Source organism: Tetranychus urticae, chromosome 2 (assembly GCF_039701765.1).
Source record: "Tetranychus urticae isolate SD_2017Ah chromosome 2, NJAU_TeUrti_SD_1.0, whole genome shotgun sequence".
Classification (NCBI taxonomy): domain Eukaryota; kingdom Metazoa; phylum Arthropoda; class Arachnida; order Trombidiformes; family Tetranychidae; genus Tetranychus; species Tetranychus urticae.
Genome location: NC_142959.1, coordinates 26,726,661 through 26,751,354, shown reverse-complemented (window position 1 = coordinate 26,751,354; position 24,694 = coordinate 26,726,661). Strand labels below are relative to the sequence as shown.

Sequence of the window (24,694 nt, the reverse complement as noted above, 5' to 3'; positions counted from 1 at the left end):
AGATTATCATAATGGTTTTCAAATGCTGAGAACCTTTTTCTCGGGTGAAATTTGTCAACAAAATAAATGATTAAGGTGCCAACAGGGGTCAACGAGTTTGACTTTAAATGAAGCTGATTGGCCCAAGAATAATTGCTGTTTAATTCAAGTGTAATCTAAAGAAGGTTCAGCCTCCCAGGAGATGCTTATTATAATAATATCTTCTTATTTATTGTCGTTATTCTCATCATTATTATTATGTATCATTTTGATTGTTTTCGTTGGCTTTATTTGCAACTCTTTTCTTTCGATCACAAGAAAGGTTTCAAAGTTTTCCTTCTTCATCGTCTTCTGGTGAAAAGGATTTTCTTGAGAATCTTCTCTGAGATTCTGTGAAACAATATAATGTTGATATTCATTGAATCTGACAACAATATGAAAACAAAGATTAACAAAGTAACTTTTTACTTCACTTTGGTTGCGAACAAAATCTTTCGCTTTTTTTCTCACCTTTTTCTTTCTCTTTGTTTCCGGTTTCAACTTCCGTTTCAATGAATAAACCTTCATGAGACTGGTTAAAGGTTCATTAAAGTGGTTTTGTTCATGATAATCATCATGATAAAAAGATGAATAATTTCTTTGGTAAACTTTTTTCTTTTCAGTCTTTTCTATTTTCTGTTTCACAAGTTCTTCAATAGCCGTGAGCAGAAAGTTTCAAAACTCAGTGTTGATCGTTTCTCGAAAATTGCTTCAATGTTTATATTCCAAGGTTGGATCGTAATAATTATTCCAAAATTTTCATCTTTCACATTCGAGTTCTTTGTATCTCTTCGAGGTGAACAATGATGCTCAAGAGTTTAGCTAAACTTTGGTCAAAATCGAGTTCCTTGGATTGAGTCTCAAGATAATGAATGAGCAATTTGAAAGAATCTTGAATCGTACTTTTAGCTTTTATTTTGAGCTCAACTTTTTCTTTCGACTCAACAATTTCAGCTTTGCCAACATCAGCAAAATGAATAGAGCAAAGTCTCTTCGATCTCTTAAAGCAAGGTAAACCCTCTCAATGGGAAGCTCCAACTCTTGAGTAACCTTTACTTATTGTTATTTTTGATAACAGGGAAGCCTGAGTAGAACTGAAAATTCAGTTTTTTTTCATGCAAACCTAAGAATTACTAACCTCACTTTATCAGGCATAAGTTTCATTCCAAGATGAATTTGATGAAAAAGAGTTTGAGCTTCGAACATTTTCTCAAGAACTAGAGATAACTACGTTCGAACTATTATTTTGATATTGACTGAAAAGAGCCCACAATTGAGACAATTGTTGAACACAATTTAACCTATTTTTTGTCTCTCTTTTTTCTGCTAAAATGGCGAAGAAAAAAATATTTTTTTCACAAAAAAAGAGAAAAATAAACAAGCAAAAACAATGTTACATTCAATTGACCCTGCAGTTAGATTTAGTTGTAAAAAATGTTGAGTGAAAATTTTACTTGAACCATTCCTTTAAAGGCTACCTTGTTAAAGGGACTCATTACAGGTCATAAATGGTTTCGTTAAAAGTCATTTAACTTGAAAGTTATTTTTATTGAACAGTTATTTAGTTGAAATAGTTTGCAATTTTTGATAATCAATGGCAAGGGAAACAATGAAAGGTTATTGGAAGTGAATCCAGAGTAGACTGGGAGTGAATTGAGATTTGATCAAATTTGGCATTAAATGTAGAGTTAATCTTTGATAAACCTTGTTAAACATAATGATTGACTGTTAACATTCAATTGAAATTAATCGATTAATGTTATTGTTAAATTGGTTAAATATGAACAAGTTTGAACGAAGGAAGAAAAAAAATGGAGAAAAAGAACGAAAAGAAAAGACGAAAATTTTGATTCAGTTCTATCTCTATCTTTTGTTCAATGAGAAAGCATTAAATTGTCTGTTAACTTGGAATTGAGTTTTGAAAAGGATAAATTTATCTTTTCTTGTAATATTCAGTCGGAGTAAGAAGAATGATCAGAGAAGATGAAGATTGAAGGAAAGGAAAAGGGAAAAATATATATTATTTTTGGCTGGAAAAAACTGGAGAAGAGGAAAGAAGAAAAAGAAATATCTTATTGTATGTTCATGAGCATTTTTTTCATAATCATCTTCATCATTTTCTGCTACTTTTTCAGTGTTAACATGAAGAACCAATCTTAACTGGAAATGAAACCGGGAATGAAAAAAACAACACTAAAGTGGCTAAGAGAGTAAAATGATTATTATGATGAGTAGAGATGAATCGAAGATGAAGATTGGACGCAATTGAAGGTAAAATACGAAATAAACTGTCTTTAGACTATAATTTTCTGGCTTATCTTCATTTCAGCTCTCATGGTGAAGGCTAAAAGGAGAATCAGGTACTTAAAAGGTTCCAACGATAATGCATCTTCTTACCTTGAATTTATTATATTAACATATATATATCAAGAATATGTTTATACATTGACCATCCAGCATCATCTGTCCATCTACTCTTGTATATGAATCAAACATGATACCTGAAAATGGGTTTCAACATTTATCAGCTTTTCATGCTTTTCAGCTCGCTTTTCATTCATTTTGTTTGGTCAAAAGAGGAAAATCATTGAAATGATAAATGCTCTTTTTAAATGTTATTCAAGGTAAAATGGTTATTAGGATCAAATCAATTTCAATGTAATCACTTTATCAATCAATATGCTCGTTGACTCTTAAAGATGTAAAATAAATCAATTTTTTTGCTTTAAGAGCAAATTTTTACTCGATTAGTGAAAATGTCATTTTTATTGGGTTTTCAGTTTGGGTTGGAAATGGATCAATAAAAGGTTAAAATCCAAGTTTAACTCTAATTTCAAAAGATTTTTAGGTTTCATTTGGGTTCTAATTTGGTCAATTGTAAATTGAAATGAAACACAATTTACTTGAAAATTTCAGAGGTTCATTGATTGGGATTTGTTTCATTTTTTGTTTTAAGGTATGACGAGTAATGTTTTGGACTAATTTTTCAAAATTCAATTGCGATAGTTAGACTAGATTTACAGGCGCCATTTAAATATTGAAATAAAGTTAAACTTTTCAACAACGTATTGTAAAAAAATTGATCAATTTCGATCAGAAATTGTCAAGTTATGGCCTTAAATGGACAAAGGCGTCAAAATCTGATTTTACCTTTCGTCAAAAACCATATATTTTCAACTTCATACCAGGGTTCTAAAGAATCGAAAAATGGCCAAATTTGGCCTCAAAGTTGTTTTTAGGGAATTAATTCACCTAATATAACTCAACATAGATCGATTGAAAGGTTCAGGTCAACATTGAGGCTAAATTTTATGGACATTTGATAAAAAACGAGATTTTTCGCGGATCGAAAAAGGACTTTTGGCAAAAATGACTTAGATTTCGAATATTTCAAATGATTATTCCCAAATAAAAAGATCAGAGGTCACTTTTCTTCTGTTGATGAAGATTTGATCTTTTATTTGGGAGTAATCACTTGAAATATTCGAAATCTAAGTCCTTTTTCCGAAAAGTCCTTTTTCAATCCGCGAAAAATCTCGTTTTTACCAACTCTCCTTAAAATCTCCGTTTCAATGGTGACCTGGACCTTTTAATCAATCTATGTTGAGTTATATTAGTCGAGTTACATCTTTTTCAACAATTTTGAGGCCAAATTTGGCCACTTTTTGATTCTTTAGAACCCTGATATGGAGTTGAAAATATATGGTTTTTTACGAGAGGAAAAATCAGATTTTGACGCCTTTGTCTATTTAGGATCATAACTCGATAATTTTTTATCATAATTGGTTTATTTTTGCGTAAAATGTTCTTGAAAAGTGTACCTTCGTTTTAATGTTTAAATGGTGCCTGTCAGTCTAGTCTAACAGTCGCAATTGGATGTTGAAAAATTAGTCCAAAACATTACTCGTCATACCTTAAAAATCAAACTCTTGTGACAAAAGGCTTTGTTATTTGAAAATTGCTTTCGTGAGAAACGAAAATTTGCTGAGATTGAGATCTTCATGATTATCAATAATCTGTTCAGGTTCAATCAATAATTAACGAAACATCGAAACAATGTTTCAATAATAATGTAAAATAATCCAATAACTCATGCCAGTAAAGCCTGAGCTTTGAGCTTGAATTATCAATAACTCAATAGAGCAAAAATTGCATCTCAATCTTTACCAACTTACAAGTTAGTCAATTATTTAAGATGTCAGTTGTCATTTACAACATTTCTTGTAGACTTTAAATTAGTAAATTGTCCTTCTTTTGTCATAATTGCTTGACACTAGTTCATATTACAGAATGGTGATGTTAAATTAATCAATGTTGATGTTGACAATTGAGATGTAAATTGAGTTTTGATGAAAATTTACTTACCATCTACTTTTAAGGTGTATCCATAGTTGGCGTTGTTTATAAACAATAAAACAATTAGTCTGATTAATTTGAGGTAAAATGAGTAAGTTGATTGTTTAGCCATGAATCCTGGTTAAGGCTTTTTCATCGCATAAATGATTATAATCCAACACATGCACACAATTTACACTGATTGTTGTCTTTAAAGGATCCAATTATCGGTATTGATTAATTGCTGATGTTGATGTTACACTGAAACATGTTAATCAAGAATCCGTACAATTTGTTAATTCCTTACAATTTTGTGTTAACACCAATTGGTGAATCAATGGATGGTCAACAGTTTTACATGTCAATGAACAATCTAAATGGATAACTTTACATTGAACAAGCTATTTTGAGATGAAATTGTTTAACCTTTTGGGTTTCAGAGCTCGATCAAATCTAAACTTGTTCACAGGCAAGTTGAGTCTGAATAACTGAATAACATTTAGTCGAGCATGCGTTTCAATTCAACTCATGGTTACATTATTTTGTGTCTTTTCAGCTTCATCATGTTAAATTGTCATAATTATTAAGCCTTTGAATCTGTTAATAAACCTTTCCAATTGGGATCACAATTACTAGTTAAGTGAATGTCAACGTTGTCAAGTCATAGTGAAAGCTTGCATCAAGTGATTCGGTGAAAAGTGAAATCATTTTCTCATTATTTTCCTTTTATGTCAGTTTAAACAATTTTAATTTGTCACAATATTTATTAATTATTTTTACACTTTAAATTAAACCTTCTGGTAATCAATAATTCAGATGAATGATTAAGAATCGTCTTTTTACCGCACTAGCTTATTTAAAAAAGTGCGCTCTTCATTGCCTGACAACAGAAGCTCTGATGGTGACTCTCAGCTGATATTCTTGTTATCTTGCTCTACTCTTAATTGTTTGAATTTATTGTGTTTTTTTACTTCAAAGTTAATCATTTTTATAGTGAAATGGTTTTAACAGCGATCACTCAACGAGTTAATTTAACTGCATGGGTCATCTACTCTAAGTCAAGTCAACTCTTCTATCAGAATGGTAAACAATACAATAAATCTTTAATAACACGGAAATTATCATCATGCTGTTCACCGGATGGACTTATGGATGTTAATAAATATGAGAAATTAAGTGACGAAACCCTAGAACTACTGTGCCAACAATTTGAAGAAATGATTGAGTCACGAACTAAATTGGACGATAGTGATGTTGAGCTTTCGGTAATTCTGTATTTTGTTATTGCTTTCATTTACTTTTCTATCAAAATTCTGAATAATGAGTATATAATCATTGAATATTTCTACACAATTTCTTTGCTTTGTCATTAGAATGGAGTATTGACGGTTAAATTAGCTGGAAATGGTACATATGTCATCAATAAACAGACACCCAATAGACAAATCTGGTTGTCTTCACCTTTCAGGTAAGATATTAATAAATCATTGAAAAATAAAAATTTGAGTTTCATTTTGATTTTCTTTTATTACAGTGGTCCTAAAAGGTACGATTGGATGACCGATTCATGGATTTATAAAAGAGATCAAACGTCGTTGCAACAATTACTTGGTCAAGAAGTGTCTAAATATATCGATAGTCCTGTTAATTTTGATTTAGATTCTTTAAGAAAATTAGTTTAGCGTTGTTAAAGCCAAAGTGTAATTTATCAAAATATAAAATGTAATTATATTGAAGCCTATTTCTTGCTAGATTGAGCATCTAATTCATCTGATTTCTATTCACAACTTCTTTTTCAATTTTCTTATGGATTGCATATGCCGTACTTTTACTCATTGACCATCAGGAATCCAAAAAGAAATATCAAAAGTTCGACTTGGAAATTTAGATATTGGTCTTAATTCGTAGTTATCTGTTGGCTTCAAATCACGGAACTGAATCAAATAAGCAGGATCTTGTGACCAAAATAACCTGACATCGGGTACCTTGTACCTTACCATTGCCAATCTTTCAAGACCAAAACCAAGTGCCCATCCAATTTTACCAGTTATTCCGTTATTCAGCAATATTTTCTCTTCCACAATTCCAGATCCAACGACTTCTAACCATTTACCTTGGTACAATATTTCAAATTCCCAACTTGGGTGAGTGAATGGAAAATATCCAGGAATCCATCTTGATTCAAAATCGAAATTCAATAAAAATTTGACATAGTTTTCGATCTGCTGCTTCAATTTGGCTTCAACTATAGCAGTTGCTTCAGCACTGTAACTTTCCTGGCTGCTTTCATCTCGTGTAGTTGGTTGGTTTAAATTCGTAGCTATTTGTTGGCTTCAGGTAACGGATCAATCTAATCTCTCCTGTAAACATCTCCAGTACAGTCAAATCAGTTAGATTTCGGACACTACTGCCCAGATAAAATAAGCAAAGATGAAGAAGGTAGAGCTGAAGACTCCGCAACACCTGTAGTCGGTCTCATGGAAACTGTTCTTGGAGAAAATGAAGAAGAAACGTTAAATGTGGATTCTGAAGACGATATGCTGTCAAATATAAATGAAGAAGAAGTTAATGGAGTGTTGACAGATGAAGATTCGAGTAAAGATGCTGGTCAACCATCAAAAGATGAAAAACAAAGTGAAGGGCCAAAATAGCTCAACCATCACCAGCTAATAAAGTTGTGCTAGAAGCTTTTCTCACTTCTTTACTCAGCTGTGGTAACCAAAGAGTAAGGTTACCTTACTCTTTGGTTGATAATGGCAGTAACTGGAAATAGCTTATTTGCCCAGCAAGTCTATTGAATGAGCAAAAATTTAAAATTAATTGCAATGATTCATTAAATAAAAACCGATTGCTAGAAACATCATACAAATAAATATTGCACTGAGGATCGTTATTTGAATTGAATTTTTCAGAAATATTCAATTTTCTTGATAATATCTTTATAATCTCAATTATAGAAGATGTAAACAAAGGGTTTGAGGGGCTATTGAATAATCTACTGCCATTATCTGGTAGATGACAGTATACAAGAAAAAAATTAATTCGAGCTCTACGCGTTTAAATTAACCCGTCTTGATCTATTACCTTTCCGCGTCTGGTCGCAACTCCTGTTAAGTCTGACACAATAGCGTGTTTGAGGGTAAATTAAACTATTATATTTCCTTGAAACCATTTAGTCAATTTTTTACGAAATTCTTTAGTTTTTCCTAAATGATTTTGTTCATCATCACATTGAAATGGCCTGTAATCTATTGGAAACCTGTGGACGTTACCTATTTCGATCACCGGATTCTCATCAGTGTTGCAAATGGAACAAACGATGAGGAAGAAAAGTCTACTCCCTTATGACTCTCGGTATATGACAACTATCGAGAATGCATATTATTTTGCCATCCTCCTTAATGAAAGCCAAACAATCGCTCGTCACGAAAGACCCCCCAATCATGAATACATGTAAACTGTTGTATAATGACTTGTGCTGCATCAAATTGGATAAGGTATTAATTTTAATCCGTAAATTGGATTGAAATGATCGAGATGTTTCCAGTTAAGCCATGAAATGTTTTACTGTTGATAGGTTTGACTGTACTTCAATGTGAGATGTTATACAATATAATATGTTTTAACAATCTACTCACTGCTACAATACCTTATCAAGATTGGGTAATTCCTCACGTAAGTCTCAATCGATGGAATATTGGAAGATATTAGCCTGATTATTAAAATGGACATTGGTATTAAGCTATTCGGGCAAATACTTGTACTCAAAACTGAGTGTTAAAAGCAAAAATTCATCTAATAAATAGAGAAAGGATCTGTAAATTAATTTTCCCTATTGACTTCATTGAACAATTCAATAATCTTGCACTGTTTTTATTTTTAAAATATTTTTAGCACCATTCAAGTTTCGCAAGTAAATTGGATTTCTTTAATGTTTGAAGAAACAAAATTAATACAAATCAATATTGAAATTGATTATCGTCCTTTGATTAATTGATTCGAAATGAATAATGAAGAATAAATATCACAGATAAAAATTTCACGAATGTATAGAAGCGGTTGAAAATTCTGAACTTGTCTAGTTGAACACAGTTAACTCTTTGGAGAAAATATTGATCATTAACTGCGAGAATTAAAACCAATGGCGAGGTCAAAAGGGTATTAATGGTGTTGTCGATTATGAATAAAGTTAGACCGTTTTCTTGGTAACTTTTGGCTTTATCGCTTGGATTATCCGACTGACTGTCTTGCCGGGTGAAGGTAAAATCGAAGGTAATGATGGTTTAATCGATAACTCTTCTCTGCCCAGAATGTGTCGAGCAGCGTTACTAATAACCAGTCTAGCAACTTCACCAGCCACTTCACCCATTTTACGAAATATCTCCGATATAATTACACCAACACAATCACCAATGAAACTAGACATGATACGATTAACGACTTTGCCAACTTTTCTGTTGGAGGCTCGCATCATCATTTCAGGATGACCAGGTGGAAATTGATGTCTAAATTCAGGACTGTCCAACATCCAGCGACGTTCATGTTGCTCTAATATTGCCTGATAAAGAGCCATTGCATTAGGAATACCACGTTGATATTGATTGGTAAGACGAACTAAATTCAGTGCTCTTTTATCAGCTGCTGGTGACATTTTAGACCAAAAAGGTAATTTTGATTTTAATTTAGAAGTTAATCCATTTGAAAGGTGAGGTTGATTGGGTGAAACCACTGGTAACATTTGAGGATGAACATTAGGGAAAGATGGCTTTGGTGATCTAAATGATGGTTGCGATACAATGGGCGAAGATGAAGGAAAAGATGAAGGCACTGGTAATAATGATGGCAATGATGGAGAATTAATCACTTGAATATCCAATGGATTTTTAGGTGATGGCATAGGCACTAATCCGTTAGCTGGAGCAGCAACTGAACCAGTAATCAGTGTAATCGTATAACTAGAGGTAAGTAATCCGATAATTACTGTGAGAAAAGATAATATCATAGAAATAATTGGAATTAGTAAAAATTTACCAGCAAAGTAAGGACAATAGATGGTCGAAATAAATTTTTGATCAATTGTATCACTCACCATAAAGTAACATTTTCATTTTGAATTATTGGATTACAATTCCCACAAATTTAATCTGTTAACCGATGAATTATCAACTAATTGACAACTAGTGGTACCAATAAGTATGTATCCAATGTAAGATGAAACGGTTGAAACATTTAAGTGTTATTTTAGCGATTACTTGGGAATAGGAATTAAGCTCAAAGATTGTTGTAACCACTTCAATTGGAATCAACAAATCAAATGGATTTGAAATCAAGAAGCAACAATTTAGAATTGATAATATTATTAGTATCAATCATGTATCATCAAACTTTCACTAACGATTCAGTGAAACCCGAATGAATTGAAGGAAACTTGAAATTGCTGTTTACCAATCAAAATATCATCTAATCTCACTCTTTTTTTCTCATTCATTAACTTTCTCAGTTGGTTTACCATTTTTGAGATGTTAATGATCATCAACAATCTTATGAAGTTTCACAAACATATCAAGATGAAGATGAAAAACCTTTGGTACCACCTTTAAAGGATGAAACGGGGATCTGCAGATGATGGGACTGGGTCAGTTGGGAAATAAAATGTTATTATTGAGAAGGTTTGATGAACTTGTATGGAGATGAGAAGGATGAAAATGATTACCGGAATATAACATGAAAAGTGGCCTGAAAACAAGGTCGATAGTGAAGAACGTGCAGATTTCCAAATCAAGAGTAACTAAAATAAGAGTTGCAAATCAAGTAAGATGATGATGCTGTTGAGAAATGGAAAAAGAAGCAGAAGAGAATCAGATTACAAAAATTAATGAAAGTTAAAAGAATGATATTAAAAATGGTTAATGATGAAAAAACGCTCACCTCAAAAAAATAGTGGAAGATTATTAAATCTTTATCATCGTTTCATTATTTCAATTTTTTCAAAATAGATGGACAACTTTTACAGCAGCAGCTAATGAATATGAAAATGGTGGTTGTGATTGTAATGTTGATTAGGATGTTGATGATGATTCTCAACAGTCATGGTGATGATGATCAACTTGGCTATAATTGTTGGTCAAGTTTAATAATTGGCAGGAGTAAAAGCTTGAGTCGCCTCATGTCCATTGAGATGTAAAATAGCTAAATGGTATTTTGAAATCGAGAGGCCAATGTCCCCACACGGCTTTACATTTAGTGTACATAATTTAATTAACAATTAGTTGGTAACAAGTTATAATAAAGACGGATAATAATGCCATTTTACACTAACACAGGTAATTAATCAAAAAACAAGCAACATTCACAGCAAAATAAAAAGAGGCGCCTAGTTAATGTTGATGAAAGAGACAATCTTGCAGTTGTTAAATAAAGCCGGTAGAGGCCAGACTTTCCAATGTGAACTTGAAATTTTAGGTGAAAATTTAATCCATGATCTAAACGTAAATAAAGAAGATTAATTATTTTGATTCAATAATTTTGGTTGCACGAATTTGTTAAATCGAAATACCAGCAATCAACTTTTGAATAAACACAATTTATTGGAAGAAGCTTACACTTTCGTCAGGAGCATATTACATGATGTTATACTCGGGGTACAATCAAAAATATAAAATTGAAATAAGCGTGTAATCTGGTTTGATCACACTGTGAGAATCGCTAATGGATCATTGTGTTGAGTTTATTGATCAGTTTAATAGTGTATCTATTTCTGCCTCACAATTGATTCCTTATTGTTTAAATGTTTAGGTAGGCTTTTCCGTTTGTAATATTGTAAATGGTCAGCAATTATAGCTTTATCTTGTTGTCCAATTTAAGCATCAGAAGCAAACTTGGTTTTAACCCAATTGTTGTTTTTGTTGATTTTTATTGTTGTTTGTTGATGTAAAATTAAGATGACGACCAGAAAGTGAAACATGAAAACGGTTAATTCATTTATTATTAGGTTCATCATTAAACAGCCGCAGGTCATAGTAAACATGTTTTCGCAGTTAAAGTTGATTCTGGTCAAAAGAAAAGTTTAACATTAATATTATCGGCAAATTTCTTTAAATAGAGAGGAAAGGTTTTTTTATTGCATTTAATTTGTTTGAACAATTGAATACCAACCTTGGTTACACTCTGAAATCGATATGTTGATGGATGAGTTTGATGTTATTGGTGTTTCTGATGAATGTACTGTTGATGTTGTAAAATTGCGTTGCTCTAGTTTCAATTAATAACAGATGATGACAAACTTGTTATCACGATTCATTTGCCATGTTTAACCTTTGAACCTGCAATCGACATTCTGCACCAGAACCATGATAGTAAACCCTCTGAATTGATTGTTTCAGTCCACAGATAACACACGTCCATTTGCCGGACTGTTTAACTAGCTGACTTTGATACATGTCACATTGAACACAACGAAGCACAATATTTTCTTGGACCATTTTTAACAAGGAACAAGTGGCAAGTCACAATATGGAAAGGAATGTAATCGGTAATTGAAATTGAAATGGTCGTTAGTTAAAAACAAAAGCTTGTCACAAAAATAAGCTTTTAATTACCACCATCTACGGTTAAAAAACCTTTTTAACGGAAATTATCAGAGAAAGGGTTTTCTCCAATCAAAGAAAGGCTAAAAAGTTACGCCATCTAGATTAACAAAAATTTTTCATTAAAAGGTAGCTAATTAAATTCCCGCTTAAATTTTATCATAGACGCCATCTTTCAACAGTTAAACAATTGAACTGGCAAGTCTTTTCAGATTCATTTCAGATTCAATTACAGTAATTTCTCGGTTAATGCATAAAAATGTGGGTTAAGCTCAAAGAGTAAAGGAAGAAGAGAGAGCAATTCAATACTAACTCTGATCCAAAATTTTTTTTTGGTGTCAGAAGATGGCGCGAGAAAGAGACTCTTTCTTTTTACTTTCTTTACAAATTTTTTACTCTCTTTTTCTCTTTCATTTCTCTTTCTTTTCACCATTAAAAATTAAGTTAACACAATTAATACCAACATTAGAAAAGGCTTTTTTGACTACTTTTCAATCATTTTAAGATTATTTTAATTGATTTTGATGATTTTGATGCTATGATTTCTTATTTAATGATAAATTTGTAATGATTTAACCGACAAATTTCACTTTAATTAACAAAATCTGGCCTAATCAAGCAAAAGTCTATCAAAAAGTTTTTTCATCATTCTATTACAGTTTTGGGACTATTTTGATTATTCTGTTAAGGAATTCTGTATTGATTTTAGGGAATCTACCTCCATATAAAGCAAATGGTGAATAACTTGTCGTTAGTATAATGTTGGGTAGATCTATCGGTTAAAAAATTTACCATTGAATTATGAATCTAAGCACTAAAAGAATGAATACCAGTCCTAACAGTCCCAAAACTGTAATAGAATGATGAAAAAAACTTTTTGATAGACTTTTGCTTGATTAGGCCAGATTTTGTTAATTAAAGTGAAATTTGTCGGTTAAATCATTACAAATTTATCATTAAATAAGAAATCATAGCATCAAAATCATCAAAATCAATTAAAATAATCTTAAAATGATTGAAAAGTAGTCAAAAAAGCCTTTTCTAATGTTGGTATTAATTGTGTTAACTTAATTTTTAATGGTGAAAAGAAAGAGAAATGAAAGAGAAAAAGAGAGTAAAAAATTTGTAAAGAAAGTAAAAAGAAAGAGTCTCTTTCTCGCGCCATCTTCTGACACCAAAAAAAAATTTTGGTTTAGATTCACCATTGAATTGCACACTCTTCTTCCTTTACTCTTTGGTTAAGCTTCAACGAAAAATCAGCAAGGTGGCGTTGTTTTTTCATTAAATTTACATTGAAAATTAAACTGGAGCATGAGCAACTAACTTTTATGCGTTAACCGAGTATATGCATTAACCGAGAAATTACTGTAATGCCATTATAATTAAATTGTAGGATATCTGTTTTATAGACAAATCGCCTTCAACACTAAGAACCCAACTGACAGCCTTTGGACCATTTCAGGAATAAATCATCCACAATGACGAGGAATTTATTATAATAGCTCGGGTAAGTCTTTTCACTATTGAAAATTCTCATTCAAAATATGTTTTTGTTTATTGATCTTTTTATTGTTTCAAATTATCTTGTATTACTCTTATTACATGTATTTAGCTGAAATGTTGATGCGAAATTTGCTAAAAAGCTACTGTTTCATTTTGTTGGAAGGAAAGGGTTGGTTTGAAAACATAACAAACGCTGAGGATAGAAAGTGCTTCATTTACATTTGGCTTTCTCGTTGTATTCATCAATCAATCTCAGCATGATTATTGTAAGTGCTTACTGGTTGTGTCTAATTGCGAGATAATCATTATCAAAATAGTGCTATATTGATTAGCTGGAAAAAAGATTTGGTGAAATCAGAAGAGTGCTATGGGATTCAGTCAAGTTAATTATCGTTGGAAGGTGTAAAGAAATTGAGCAAAGTAACTGACAAAACACAACTAAACTCCCCTTGTTGCCAATTAATGAAATTTAATTCAGTAACTATTAACTCGAGTGTGAAAGTTAAAAATCTCATCTAGTCTGATATGTTTTATAAAGCGATTTAACATGTTTACCTTCTTATAATTAATTAATCTTGAAATTTCAAGGATTGATTCAAATGAAAATTACCAACAACTTGTTGTACAGAAACCTCAAACAGGCGTTAATTTTAAAGCATACTAAAAGTAAACTAGTGATTATACAGATTAGACAAGCCTGTAAATTATCAAATTAATGACAATGATTTACTATCTTATAACCTAGAAAAATTTTAATGAATGGTTATTTTTCTTCTTTAGATGATACCAGATTTGAAACAATCTTTAAGCTGCCAACTAAAACCAATTGGACAATGGTTGAGTCGCGTTACAAAAGTCAAATGAATCTTGGGGAAAACATGGATATCAGACTCAATGGTAGAGAGAAATAACCATTAAGTGCTGGTTAAGATGATTTAAGGAATAACAATAACAAATGTTTAATACAAAAAGATAATCAAACAAATAGAAGTGGATTGGAGCCAATGTGAAAACGGTTTTGTGAGAAAGTTGAAAAAGCGTCATCAGGAGACATTTTTTCCAACAAACTGATTCCAATTCATTTTCACTCAAGACCTTGTCTGTGTTATTTCTCTTCTACATGATCTATCATTTTCGTTATTCTTAATTTTATTTGCTTAACCCTATCCTCCATGATCGTCATCTTCACCTTCTCATTTTTGCAACAGTCTCTATGGATTCCCAACCATCAACCAATTTAATCTCGAGCTCTCACCTGAGTCATGTTTAATGTTATATTTCAATTGCTAGTGCTACTTTGATTGGACATTGCAATATTTCATCATTTCGTTCTTTCGTTCTGTTTCTCACTGTGATATTTGCAACAAACCCGCAATAATTAACCATGAGATCAGTATTTTTATACATTCTTTGCCTGCTTTTTGCATATTTATTCAAGCCAGGTAAGAATTTTATAATCTTTTCTGAATATTAAGTACAAATTATGACTCGATTGATCAAAATTTGCGAAAGAGTTGGCAATTTATTTGTTTCAACAGTTATTACTTATCATTCCTCACTGTCGTTATTATTTTATCATTGCAACTTATTCAATTCATATCCTTACTAGGTGACTTTACTGGTTGTCGATTTATGGTTGACAATTGTGATGAAGATTGCCACGATATCTGCAAAGCAACCTGTGCCAAAAATTTTGGTGTTTGTGCTGAAGAGGAAAGGATAAGTTACTGTTATTGTTTTGAAACAAAACCAAAGGAAAAATGGATACATGATTGGACAACTGATAAGGAATCACCATCTCAATCTTTATCATCCCACGGAGATCATCACAATTCTGGTTCTAAGAGGGCTTCTGATTTATGACAGCTATCAAATTTAATTTCAGATTTTTGTCTGTTATTGTTGTTTATCTCTGTGAGTCCTGTTAACCTGTTCAAAAACTATTGAGTAAATTTGCCTTTCGTTTTTGTCTCTTTATTCTGGTCGCTTTTGTATAGTTGATGATTGTACATATTTTGCTGATTCACAATCGGTTCTAGGTGTTGAAATCAGAAGAAAAAATGATGCATTACAACATCAATCTAGCTAAATCAATCAATCAGAACTATTTGCATTTTGCGTGATTTGTCTATTTTCCAGCTTGAACAACAGAAATATTGCTAATTATAATATTAATTCAATGGAAAATGTTGACTGGTTTGGCATGGAAATAGATTCCCGGAGAAAGATGAAAATCAAAAGTAGAAATAGCATCATCTTTATTTCTGGGATCAGATGAAGGAGATGATAATGAAAATGAGGGCTTCCCTTATACTTGAACTGTTTCTGATACTTTTGCTCATCTTGAACCAAATGTGAGCACAATGAACGACAATTGTTATCATTTTGCTCTTGTTAATGTTGATTATAAAGCCAGATTTTTCGTTTGAATGACAATCTTTACGTAAACTGGATGCCAGCCTTCTAATTCTGATTAATTTCAATTCTTTCTACTCGCCTGTCTAAAGATTTGCATCAAATTGTCTCATCTCTACTGCCATTATCATCCAATGCTCACCAAATATTGCCTATTAGCTAGAAGATGTCAAAAATGTACCAAAAGATTTTTCTCGTTACTGTTCTGGCAAATATAATTATCTTTCTGTTTTCTGATCTGTGGCCGGTAATGATGGAAAAATCATGATAATTAAACAATTGACAATTTCATTGAAAACACTACACCAGTCAAATTCCGAAACACCAATTGTTCAGCCAGCAAACAGATTTAGCAAACGCAATCTGAAACATCTTTTTTATCTTATGCCATTATTTGAAATGCTCTTGACCATCCGACTGAACACTGATTTTCGCTTCATTTAGCCTTTAGTATTCAGTATTACCACAAAGAGCTATAAAATGTTATCAAATCATGAATTATTTATTATTAATTATGCTTTTTTGCTTCAAAGTTGATAATTCTTACAGTTGGTTTCGCTAAATGGCGTAAACATCGATCACTCAACAAGTTGATTTTCATATCACTGCATGGGTCATCTACTCTAAATTCAGTAAGCTTTACTATCAGAATGGTAAACACTACAATAAATCTGTTCATGCTGTTCGCCGGATGGACTTAAGGATGTTAATAAAATATATAATAATTATTTAATAATTCTGTTAATTTTGATCTAGATTCTTTAATCAAGTTAGTTTAGAGTTGTAAAAGTCAAAGTTTAACTTATCAAAATATAAAATGTAATTATATCGTCTATTTCTTGATAGATTGAATATTTAATTTACCTAATTTCTACTTTAAATCTATTCACAACTTCTTGTTCAATTTTCTTATGAATTGCATAGGCCGTACTTTTACTTATAGCTTGGTCAAATCCTCTGTAAACTACTTTGAAACATTGTGATCTTCGTCCATCTGAATTCACATAGTTGTCTGTTAGATCGACTATTTCTATACATTCTTCCCCAAGAGATCGACACAAATCGTAGAAATCATTTTCTGACCAATTTAGATCTTCAGGAATCCAAAAAGAAATATCAAAAGTTCGACTTGGAAATTTAGATATTGGTTTAAATTCGTAGTTGTCTGTTGGCTTCAAATCACGGAACTGAATCAAATAAGCAGGATCTTGTGACCAAAATAATCTGACATCGGGTACCTTGTACCTTACCATTGCCAATCGTTCAAGACCAAAACCAAGTGCCCATCCAATTTTACCAGTTATTCCGTTATTCAGCAATATTTTCTCTTCAACAATTCCAGATCCAACGACTTCTAACCATTTACCCTGGTATAATATTTCAAATTCCCAACTTGGATGAGTGAATGGAAAATATCCAGGAATCCATCTTGATTCAAAATCGAAATTCAGTAGAAATTTGACATAGTTTTCGATCTGTTGCTTCAATTTGGCTTCAACTATAGCAGTTGCTTCAGCACTATAACTTTCCTGGCTGCTTTCATCTCGTGTAGTTGGATTGTCCTTATAGATAGTCGGTAATCCTAACTGTTAAATAAAAAGATGAATTATATTAAAAGATAGAAACAATCTAATTTTCACATGTAAAAAATCTCTAACTTGACTAATCAACTAGCGGTTTCGTACAGTATCATGCAGATTTAAAGATTCAATTTGAAATAAAACACAAAATCTGGGTCAAATCAGTTAGAATTTCGGACATTCAACTAACATCTTGAGCTGTAAATGTGTCAAATGCTTCACATTGATGAAAAACTGGATAATGATTGCGATCAATCTCATCTCTCCTGTAAACATCTCCAATACAAATGAATTTGGTTTCTCCTTTGGATAAACAATGGTTCTGATGAGCAGAGGTGTGGGTTCGTAGTAAAAAATCTTTGGTCAAATAATATGTGTCCTTTTTGGATCTTGATATATGATCTTTAGGTATTAAAAGAGCGTCAAAATTATCCTCTGGCGTCACAACCGGATTATCGTAATAAAAGTCATGATAACCCCTGAAGAAATTTTTAGTGGCTTCTGAGACAAGATGTATCGGTTGTTGCGGGGTTTTAATGAGATTACGCTGTAAGAGCTTGACAATATAAGGTGTTACACTGGTCCATTCATCTTTTAAAAAATCTTGTCCGTATACTCGAAATTTTTCATCATTGAGAGTGAAATAAGAGTCAGATCGATGGGATAAACAACGTGAACAAACATATGGGGAAACGGAAAGTTGAGACCTATACAATGAAAAATTTAGTAAAGATCTAAACTTAATTAACATATTGGTGAAACTAGATAGTCTAAATAAATTTTAACAAATCACAATAATGTAATAAACTTTGACAATTTAACACAACAAAATAAAAATATTTCAATTCACTAAACATTTAGTAAATATGATCATTCATAAACTGCGCTCAATAATGAGCGCCAGCTTCAAAAATCTCAAATTACTGAATTTGTTAATTTTTCCAGCTGGATACGCAGATTCGTATCAAGACTATCACAATAATTGCGATCTTTTAAATAAATTCAATATTGTGAGATTATGGTTGAATAATAATAAGATGAATAAATCTTCTTGGAAGCAATAAATGAAGTTTACTTTACATACCTTATTGAAGCTCAGGAACTACATGTAGTTTAAATTAATCGAAATTTGTTTTTAAATCTGTCACCTGATTAAATACTATTCAAGGGTTTTAATTTCATGTAAAAAGTCAGTTTTTACCTGTTCTTTGTACGGGATTGGCAAAATAGTTAATACAAAAAGCAAATCTGAACAGATACATTTGAGTGCGATTGGAAAACGGAATGATCTTTATTCCTTGTTGTATTACTTATTTTCTGTTTGCTTCTACCAAATTCAAGTTTTTCATTGAATTTCATACTTTTAATCAGTAAAATTTGACTCAATTTAATCCAAAAGAAGTCGATAATTACTGTTTATCATTTGCTTGAATAAAGATAATCATTATTTTCGAGAATTGTCAGTTACAAACTTGGTAACTGGTAACTTACAATGGTAACTTTGTTAGTAAGATTTATTTTTATACATTTTTGATTATTAAATAAATTCAGAATTTAATTAGTTCGAGCATAGAATTAAGTCGACTAATCTAACAATTTGTAAGAATTCCAGATAAAATTATTCAATAATTGTTTAAATCACAAAATAATAATGTAAAGTGAAAAAATTAATTTTGAATTGAAAGAACCACAAAAAGCTAGTGCTGCCATCTCAGGTATGCATTTTCATCACAAGCATTGTATCTGAGTCTTTGTTTTTCTCATTCTGACCAAATTGTATGTTAAATTTATAAATTGCTTGTCATTTGATTAAATGATTCTTTATTTGTGTTTATTTAAACTTCGAGATTTAAATTGGATGGTCAACATTACGATAACCTTGTAGTCAACTTTAAATCGTGTTGCATTTTCTTCTCTATAACTGTTTAAATTTGCGCTTTCTCTTTTTTTGGTCAGAAGAATCGTGTTAACATTTGGTTTCTAAATACCTAAGTAATCATATTGAACTGAATTTGATTACGTGGATTAACAATAACATCAACTTTAATTAATATTCACACACAAACTAAAGTTAATGAGTTATAATGGTCGACAATAATGAGGATAAAAGTGAATCAGGTGATCAAGTAAATGCTGTCGTTGAAAAGGAATCACTTGGTGAATATATACGAGAATGTGAAGACAAATTTCAACAAAAAGCTGAACTAAGAGCTCAAAATGATCGTCAAGATTATACCAGTTCAGAGGAAGATCTCCAGGGATTAGACTGTGGTGTTAAAAAGAACTGTGCATTCGTTAAAAAGCTGCGTAACATGACAGAAGGTCAAAAGGAAAGTCTTATTAAGGATATGTTATCATTAAATTTATCCAAATATATATCTGAAGTTGCTGGGGCTTTGGTTGAAGCTAAATTAAAAATGTCCGATATTCCGATGGCAATCAAAATATGTTCACTTTTACATCAACGTTATTCAGATTTTTCATCTCAACTATTAGATTCATGGAATAAAAGTTTACCCAAAAAACCAAGTGATTTGGCAAATTTAAATTTATCCAAAATGAGAATCGATATAAGATTTTTTGCTGAACTTATAACATGTGGAATATTTACATTGAAAGAAGGTCTTCCCATACTTGGTAATCTATTAACTCTTCTGGTAACCAGTGATAAAGAAAATCATAACAATATAAATATAATATTAACATTTTGCCGTCATTGTGGTGATGATTATGCCGGTTTAACTCCACGTAAAATGCGTATATTATCTGATAAATATGGTATTTCATTGGTTAAAAGTGATTTTTTAGCATCTGATCGTCAAAGAGGATTAAGAAATCTTTTAAAAGATTATTATAAAAGTTTAGCAAGTCACATAGTTCGTGATCATAAATCATTACAATCATTGGAGCGACAAAATCGTCGTACATTAATATCTAAAGGTGAATTAAGTGAGAAAAGGAAGGAAAAATTTGAACAAGCTCAAATAGCTTTTCAAAAATTATGGTCAGCAACTCAACAAATGGCCGATATTTTGGATGAAGATTTACCTGAATTACCTTTAGAGGCTCCAGATTCACTTGATGACATGGACGAAAGCACAATAAATCTAGATATCTCTAATAGATTCAAGACAAGCCAAGAGGTAAAATTATGCTTTTCTTTAGCTTGCAAAGTTTATTTATTTTCTTCTGTTTTTTATCTTTCAGTATGATCCAAGTGCTCTGTGGGAAGATGAAGACACAAGAAGTTTCTACGAAGACATCCCTGATCTCAAAACTTTAGTTCCTTCCATACTATACAAAGATAGTGCAAAAGACGGAATTAAGGATAGAAAAGACGCTGCTGTTCCCGATAAAATAAGCAAAGATGAAGAAGGTAGAGCTGAAGACTCCGCAACACCTGTAGTCGGTCTCATGGAAACTGTTCTTGAAGAAAATGAAGAAGAAACGTTAAATGTGGATTCTGAAGACGATATGCTGTCAAATATAAATGAAGAAGAAGTTAATGGAGTGTTGACAGATGAAGATTCGAGTAAAGATGCTGGTCAACCATCAAAAGATGAAAAGCAAAGTGAAGGGGCCAAAATAGTTCAACCATCACCAGCTAATAAAGTTGTTCTAGAAGCTTTTCTCACTTCTTTACTCAGCTGTGTTAACCGTGATATAATTGACAAAGCAGCTTTAAATTTCTGCACAAATCTAAATACAAAATATACAAGAAAAAAATTGATTCGAGCTCTATTCACTGTTCCTAGAACGCGTCTTGATCTATTACCTTTTTATTCTCGTCTGGTCGCAACTCTAGCTCCTGTTATGCCTCATGTTGCTACTGATTTAGTCCAACTTTTAAAACAAGATTTCAAATTTCACGTAAGCTTGACAAAATTAGTATATCACGCATTCAACCATTTTAATCGTAATTTGTTTTTTACCTCAGATCCGCAAGAAAGATCAAATCAACATCGAAAGTAAAATTAAAAACGTTAGGTTCATTGGAGAGCTTGTTAAGTTTAAAATTTTCCCAAAGTCTGAAGCACTGGCGTGTTTGAGGGTGAGTTGTACTAATTGTTATTATATTTCATTTAAAACATTTAATAAATTCTTTTTACGAAATTCTTTAGCTTTTGCTCAATGATTTTGTTCATCATCACATTGAAATGGCCTGTAATCTATTGGAAACCTGTGGACGTTACCTATTCCGATCACCAGATTCTCATCATAGATGCAAATTACTTTTGGAACAAATGATGAGGAAGAAAAGTCTACTCCCTTATGATTCTCGGTATATGACAACTATCGAGAATGCATATTATTTTGCCAATCCTCCGGAAACCCAAACAATCGCTCGTCACGAAAGACCACCAATGCATGAATATATTCGAAAACTATTGTATAAAGACTTGTGCCGCACCAACTTGGATAAGATATTAATTTTAATCCGTAAATTAGATTGGGATGATCCAGATGTTTCCAGTTACGCCATAAAATGTTTTACTTCAATATGGAATGTTCGTTTTTACAATATAAGATGTGTTGCCAATCTACTCGCTGCTTTAATACCTTATCAAGATTGGGTAATTCCTCAAGTAATCGATGGAGTATTGGAAGATATTCGCCTGATGATGGAAATTAATCATCCAAAGTACAACCAAAGAAGGATTTCAATCATGAGATATATTGGAGAAATGTATAATTATCGGTTGATAGAGTCAAATGTAGTTTTCAAGATACTTTACTCGTTAATTACCTATGGTATTTATTACAATACACCTGAAGTTTTCTCTGAGATCGATCCGCCTGATAATTTATTCAGGATCAGATTAATTTGCCAAGTTTTGGAAACCTGTGGACAATATTTCAATTCTGGAAGTTCAAAGAAGAAGCTAGATTGTTTCATCATTGTTTACCAGAAATATTTTTGGCTTAAAAAGTCGCAAGAGTTTTATACAGATGAATATCCTTTTCCAGTCAATCTTGAAATTCTTTTCAAAGATACTATTCATGCATTACGGCCCAAGTTCAAATTTGCGGAAAATCTTGAAGATGCTAACCAAGAAGTCGAAAAAATTTTCAATGAATTAAAGCCTAAACTCAGTGAATTATTTCCTACGTTGAATGTTGATCCAAATGCTGAGCAACCAATTGGAGACGATGAAGATAAAAGATTAAATTCCATCGTCGAAGTAGACGAAGACTTGGATTCAGAATGTAACTTACCTGATATGGATGAAAGTGATGACGACAACAATTCTGAAATCGATCGTGATAGAGGATCGGGTGATCAAGGAGTGAAAAACCGAAGCAGCAATTTAACAAATACTGACGAAGGAAGTGATACTGAGGGAGAAAAGGAGAAAATGGTGTTAGATGATCGATCAATGCCACCAAAACTTGTTGAATGTCCGGAAGATGATTTATTCAGAAAAGAGTTTGACCGAATAATGTCTGAATCATTAATCTCAAGAGGACAAGAAGCTATTAGAGGTACTCTTAATGACATTGTGATCCCGATGAATAAATTAGTGGCTGCCAAAAAGTCGGTTGCTTTCTCAGATATTGGATCAGCTGCGTCATCTAAAGACGAAGAGAATTCTGAAAAATTAAATAACAATGAAACACCAACATTAAATTTGATGGTCATGACGCGAGCTAAAGGAAACAAGCCACTTTTAAAACCTGTGCAAGTCCCAATCGATTCGGACTTAGCTTTAAGCTTAAAGCAAAAAGAGGAAGCTGAAAGAGCAGAGAAACAACAAGTAAAGAAATTAACTCTTCATATCAACGAAAGACGTGAAATGGAGGAAACAATGACAGATAAAAATAATTCAATGCTTGTTATTAATTTCAATCGAGATTCTAGGCGAAAATATCAACATCCTAAAGGAGCACCCGACATTGATCTCATATTTGGTAGTAAATGATCATTTACGATTTGGCAATTATAGCTTTTCAATGATTGAAACTCGTTGAAAAAACTATTTCTTGTCGACTTTACTCATACACTGGTGATTCTGAGGAAATGTTTCAAGAGGATGATGATAATGATTCAAGAACTTGAATCTGGAAAATTTGAAAAGATTAACAGACAGACAAATACATTTAAAGCACATCCATTTAATTAGCCTAAATATCTCCGGCCAACTGATGAATTTCAGCTCTTTTTGGCAACTTCTGCTCATAAAAACATTTCTATTATGTTTGTTCGATTCAAAATCACGCAATTTATAATCAATACCACGTTTAAAGACACCCAAAGCCATCAACTTTCACCATCAACAGTAGCAATAACTTGACAATTTATTTTCTATTTGGATACATATCTATTTGTTAATGGATTGTCTCTTGTAAATTTATCTAAATTTGCCAACAGAAAAGTCCGGTGATCTGTTCATGTGTTGAAAGTGTGGTTTATTCATGACTCAGAACCGCTTGGAAAAATGAGAGGATCAATTAAGGTGATAAACAAAAAGTTTATAATGAAGATACGCTGCCAAGTCGAAGGTCATTTCCAATTATAATCTTAATGAACCGTGATATTGACTACCTTCTTTCACGATATTAACATCTTTAAAGTAACAAACTTTGGTATTCATATAAATAAATAAATATATATATGCATATATATATTTAAACTGCAACCTTCCATGTCAGTTGCATCATGTGACTTACAATATCAAAATACAGGATAACCAATTAATGAGTTCGCTGTTTTTTTGAGTGGTGTTGATTAATAGTCATTCTGATGGTGAATAGAACGAGGTGAAGATTAAGATGAAGAATGATATTTGAAAAAGAAAAATCAATAAAGTTTGAATATAATAATCATTAATGTTTTTCCGAGTTTAAATACAGAACTGATTAAACAAGTAAATTGTAAGCTATGTTTAAACGTCTCCCATTTTGTATAAAGCATACCAATCAGTTTAAATCTCATAAGAAACGGTATTTTCTGTATTAACAATTTTTCTCTTTTTTTCTTGTAGGAGAATAGAAAATTCAGTTTTAATCTGTTGATTTGATTCGATTTTTTGGAAACCTTTAATTTGATTACAGTTTAATCATGAAAAAAACCATCGATTAACAGATACATAGTACAAGAGCGGAAAAAATGTCTTTACTTGACAAATTTCCCTTAAGCTGGTTATAATCTAAATTATTCAAGGAGCCCCTGGTTGGATTAAACTATAATCAAAACATGAACCGACCTTGTATCAGGTTAAATTGTTAACCACTATTCAACTTTATCACCAACAATTC

At 31.8% G+C, this 24,694-nt stretch overlaps 6 protein-coding genes across 10 annotated transcripts in view; 3 read left to right on the top strand and 3 right to left on the bottom strand.

The window, feature by feature from the left end:
- The window catches only part of LOC107360509 (neural cell adhesion molecule 2), a 92,248-nt gene extending 87,460 nt beyond the window's left edge, over positions 1–4,788 (bottom strand). Inside the window, exon 1 of one of the 2 annotated variants that reach the window (XM_015927180.3) lies at positions 4,384–4,788. In XM_015927180.3, the coding sequence (XP_015782666.2) occupies positions 4,384–4,486 (103 nt within the window). In that variant the 5' untranslated portion in view covers positions 4,487–4,788. The remainder of the gene's footprint in view (positions 1–4,383) is intronic. The other variant, XM_015927181.3, reaches the window with a different exon arrangement.
- Positions 4,789–5,280: 492 nt separating this feature from the next.
- fh (frataxin) lies at positions 5,281–6,569 on the top strand. Its single transcript, XM_015927464.3, has 4 exons — positions 5,281–5,618; positions 5,727–5,821; positions 5,888–6,075; positions 6,200–6,569. Exons 1-3 carry the CDS (start codon positions 5,352–5,354, stop codon positions 6,033–6,035), a joined length of 510 nt encoding a protein of 169 aa, XP_015782950.2. The 5' UTR covers positions 5,281–5,351; the 3' UTR covers positions 6,036–6,075; positions 6,200–6,569.
- A 1,689-nt stretch (positions 6,570–8,258) lies between these two features.
- Positions 8,259–11,955, bottom strand: LOC107360742 (uncharacterized). Of its 4 annotated transcripts, none has more exons than XM_089267618.1 (5): positions 11,509–11,955; positions 10,282–11,402; positions 10,067–10,178; positions 9,443–9,984; positions 8,259–9,333 (listed from the first exon to the last, which is right to left on the bottom strand). In XM_089267618.1, exons 4-5 carry the CDS (start codon positions 9,459–9,461, stop codon positions 8,543–8,545), a joined length of 810 nt encoding a protein of 269 aa, XP_089123744.1. In that variant the 5' UTR covers positions 9,462–9,984; positions 10,067–10,178; positions 10,282–11,402; positions 11,509–11,955; the 3' UTR covers positions 8,259–8,542. The 4 variants fall into 4 exon arrangements, with proteins under 4 accessions (XP_089123744.1, XP_089123746.1, XP_089123747.1 ...); XM_089267620.1 differs by having other exon boundaries at positions 9,443–9,643; XM_089267621.1 differs by having other exon boundaries at positions 9,443–9,530.
- A 72-nt stretch (positions 11,956–12,027) lies between these two features.
- On the top strand, positions 12,028–18,023 carry LOC107360703 (uncharacterized). The gene is made up of 5 exons (XM_089267622.1): positions 12,028–12,137; positions 13,349–13,446; positions 13,552–13,708; positions 14,223–14,884; positions 15,052–18,023. Exons 4-5 carry the CDS (start codon positions 14,827–14,829, stop codon positions 15,303–15,305), a joined length of 312 nt encoding a protein of 103 aa, XP_089123748.1. The 5' UTR covers positions 12,028–12,137; positions 13,349–13,446; positions 13,552–13,708; positions 14,223–14,826; the 3' UTR covers positions 15,306–18,023.
- Positions 16,599–18,296, bottom strand: PheRS-m (Phenylalanyl-tRNA synthetase, mitochondrial). Its single transcript, XM_015927415.3, has 2 exons — positions 17,628–18,296; positions 16,599–17,443 (listed from the first exon to the last, which is right to left on the bottom strand). The coding sequence occupies exons 1-2, from the start codon at positions 18,186–18,188 to the stop codon at positions 16,718–16,720; spliced, it is 1,287 nt and encodes a 428-aa protein (XP_015782901.2). The 5' UTR covers positions 18,189–18,296; the 3' UTR covers positions 16,599–16,717.
- Positions 18,297–19,162: 866 nt separating this feature from the next.
- LOC107360642 (regulator of nonsense transcripts 2) lies at positions 19,163–24,318 on the top strand. The gene is made up of 4 exons (XM_015927342.3): positions 19,163–20,580; positions 20,645–21,307; positions 21,375–21,488; positions 21,559–24,318. Exons 1-4 carry the CDS (start codon positions 19,522–19,524, stop codon positions 23,356–23,358), a joined length of 3,636 nt encoding a protein of 1,211 aa, XP_015782828.2. The 5' UTR covers positions 19,163–19,521; the 3' UTR covers positions 23,359–24,318.
- Positions 24,319–24,694: the final 376 nt, after the last annotated feature.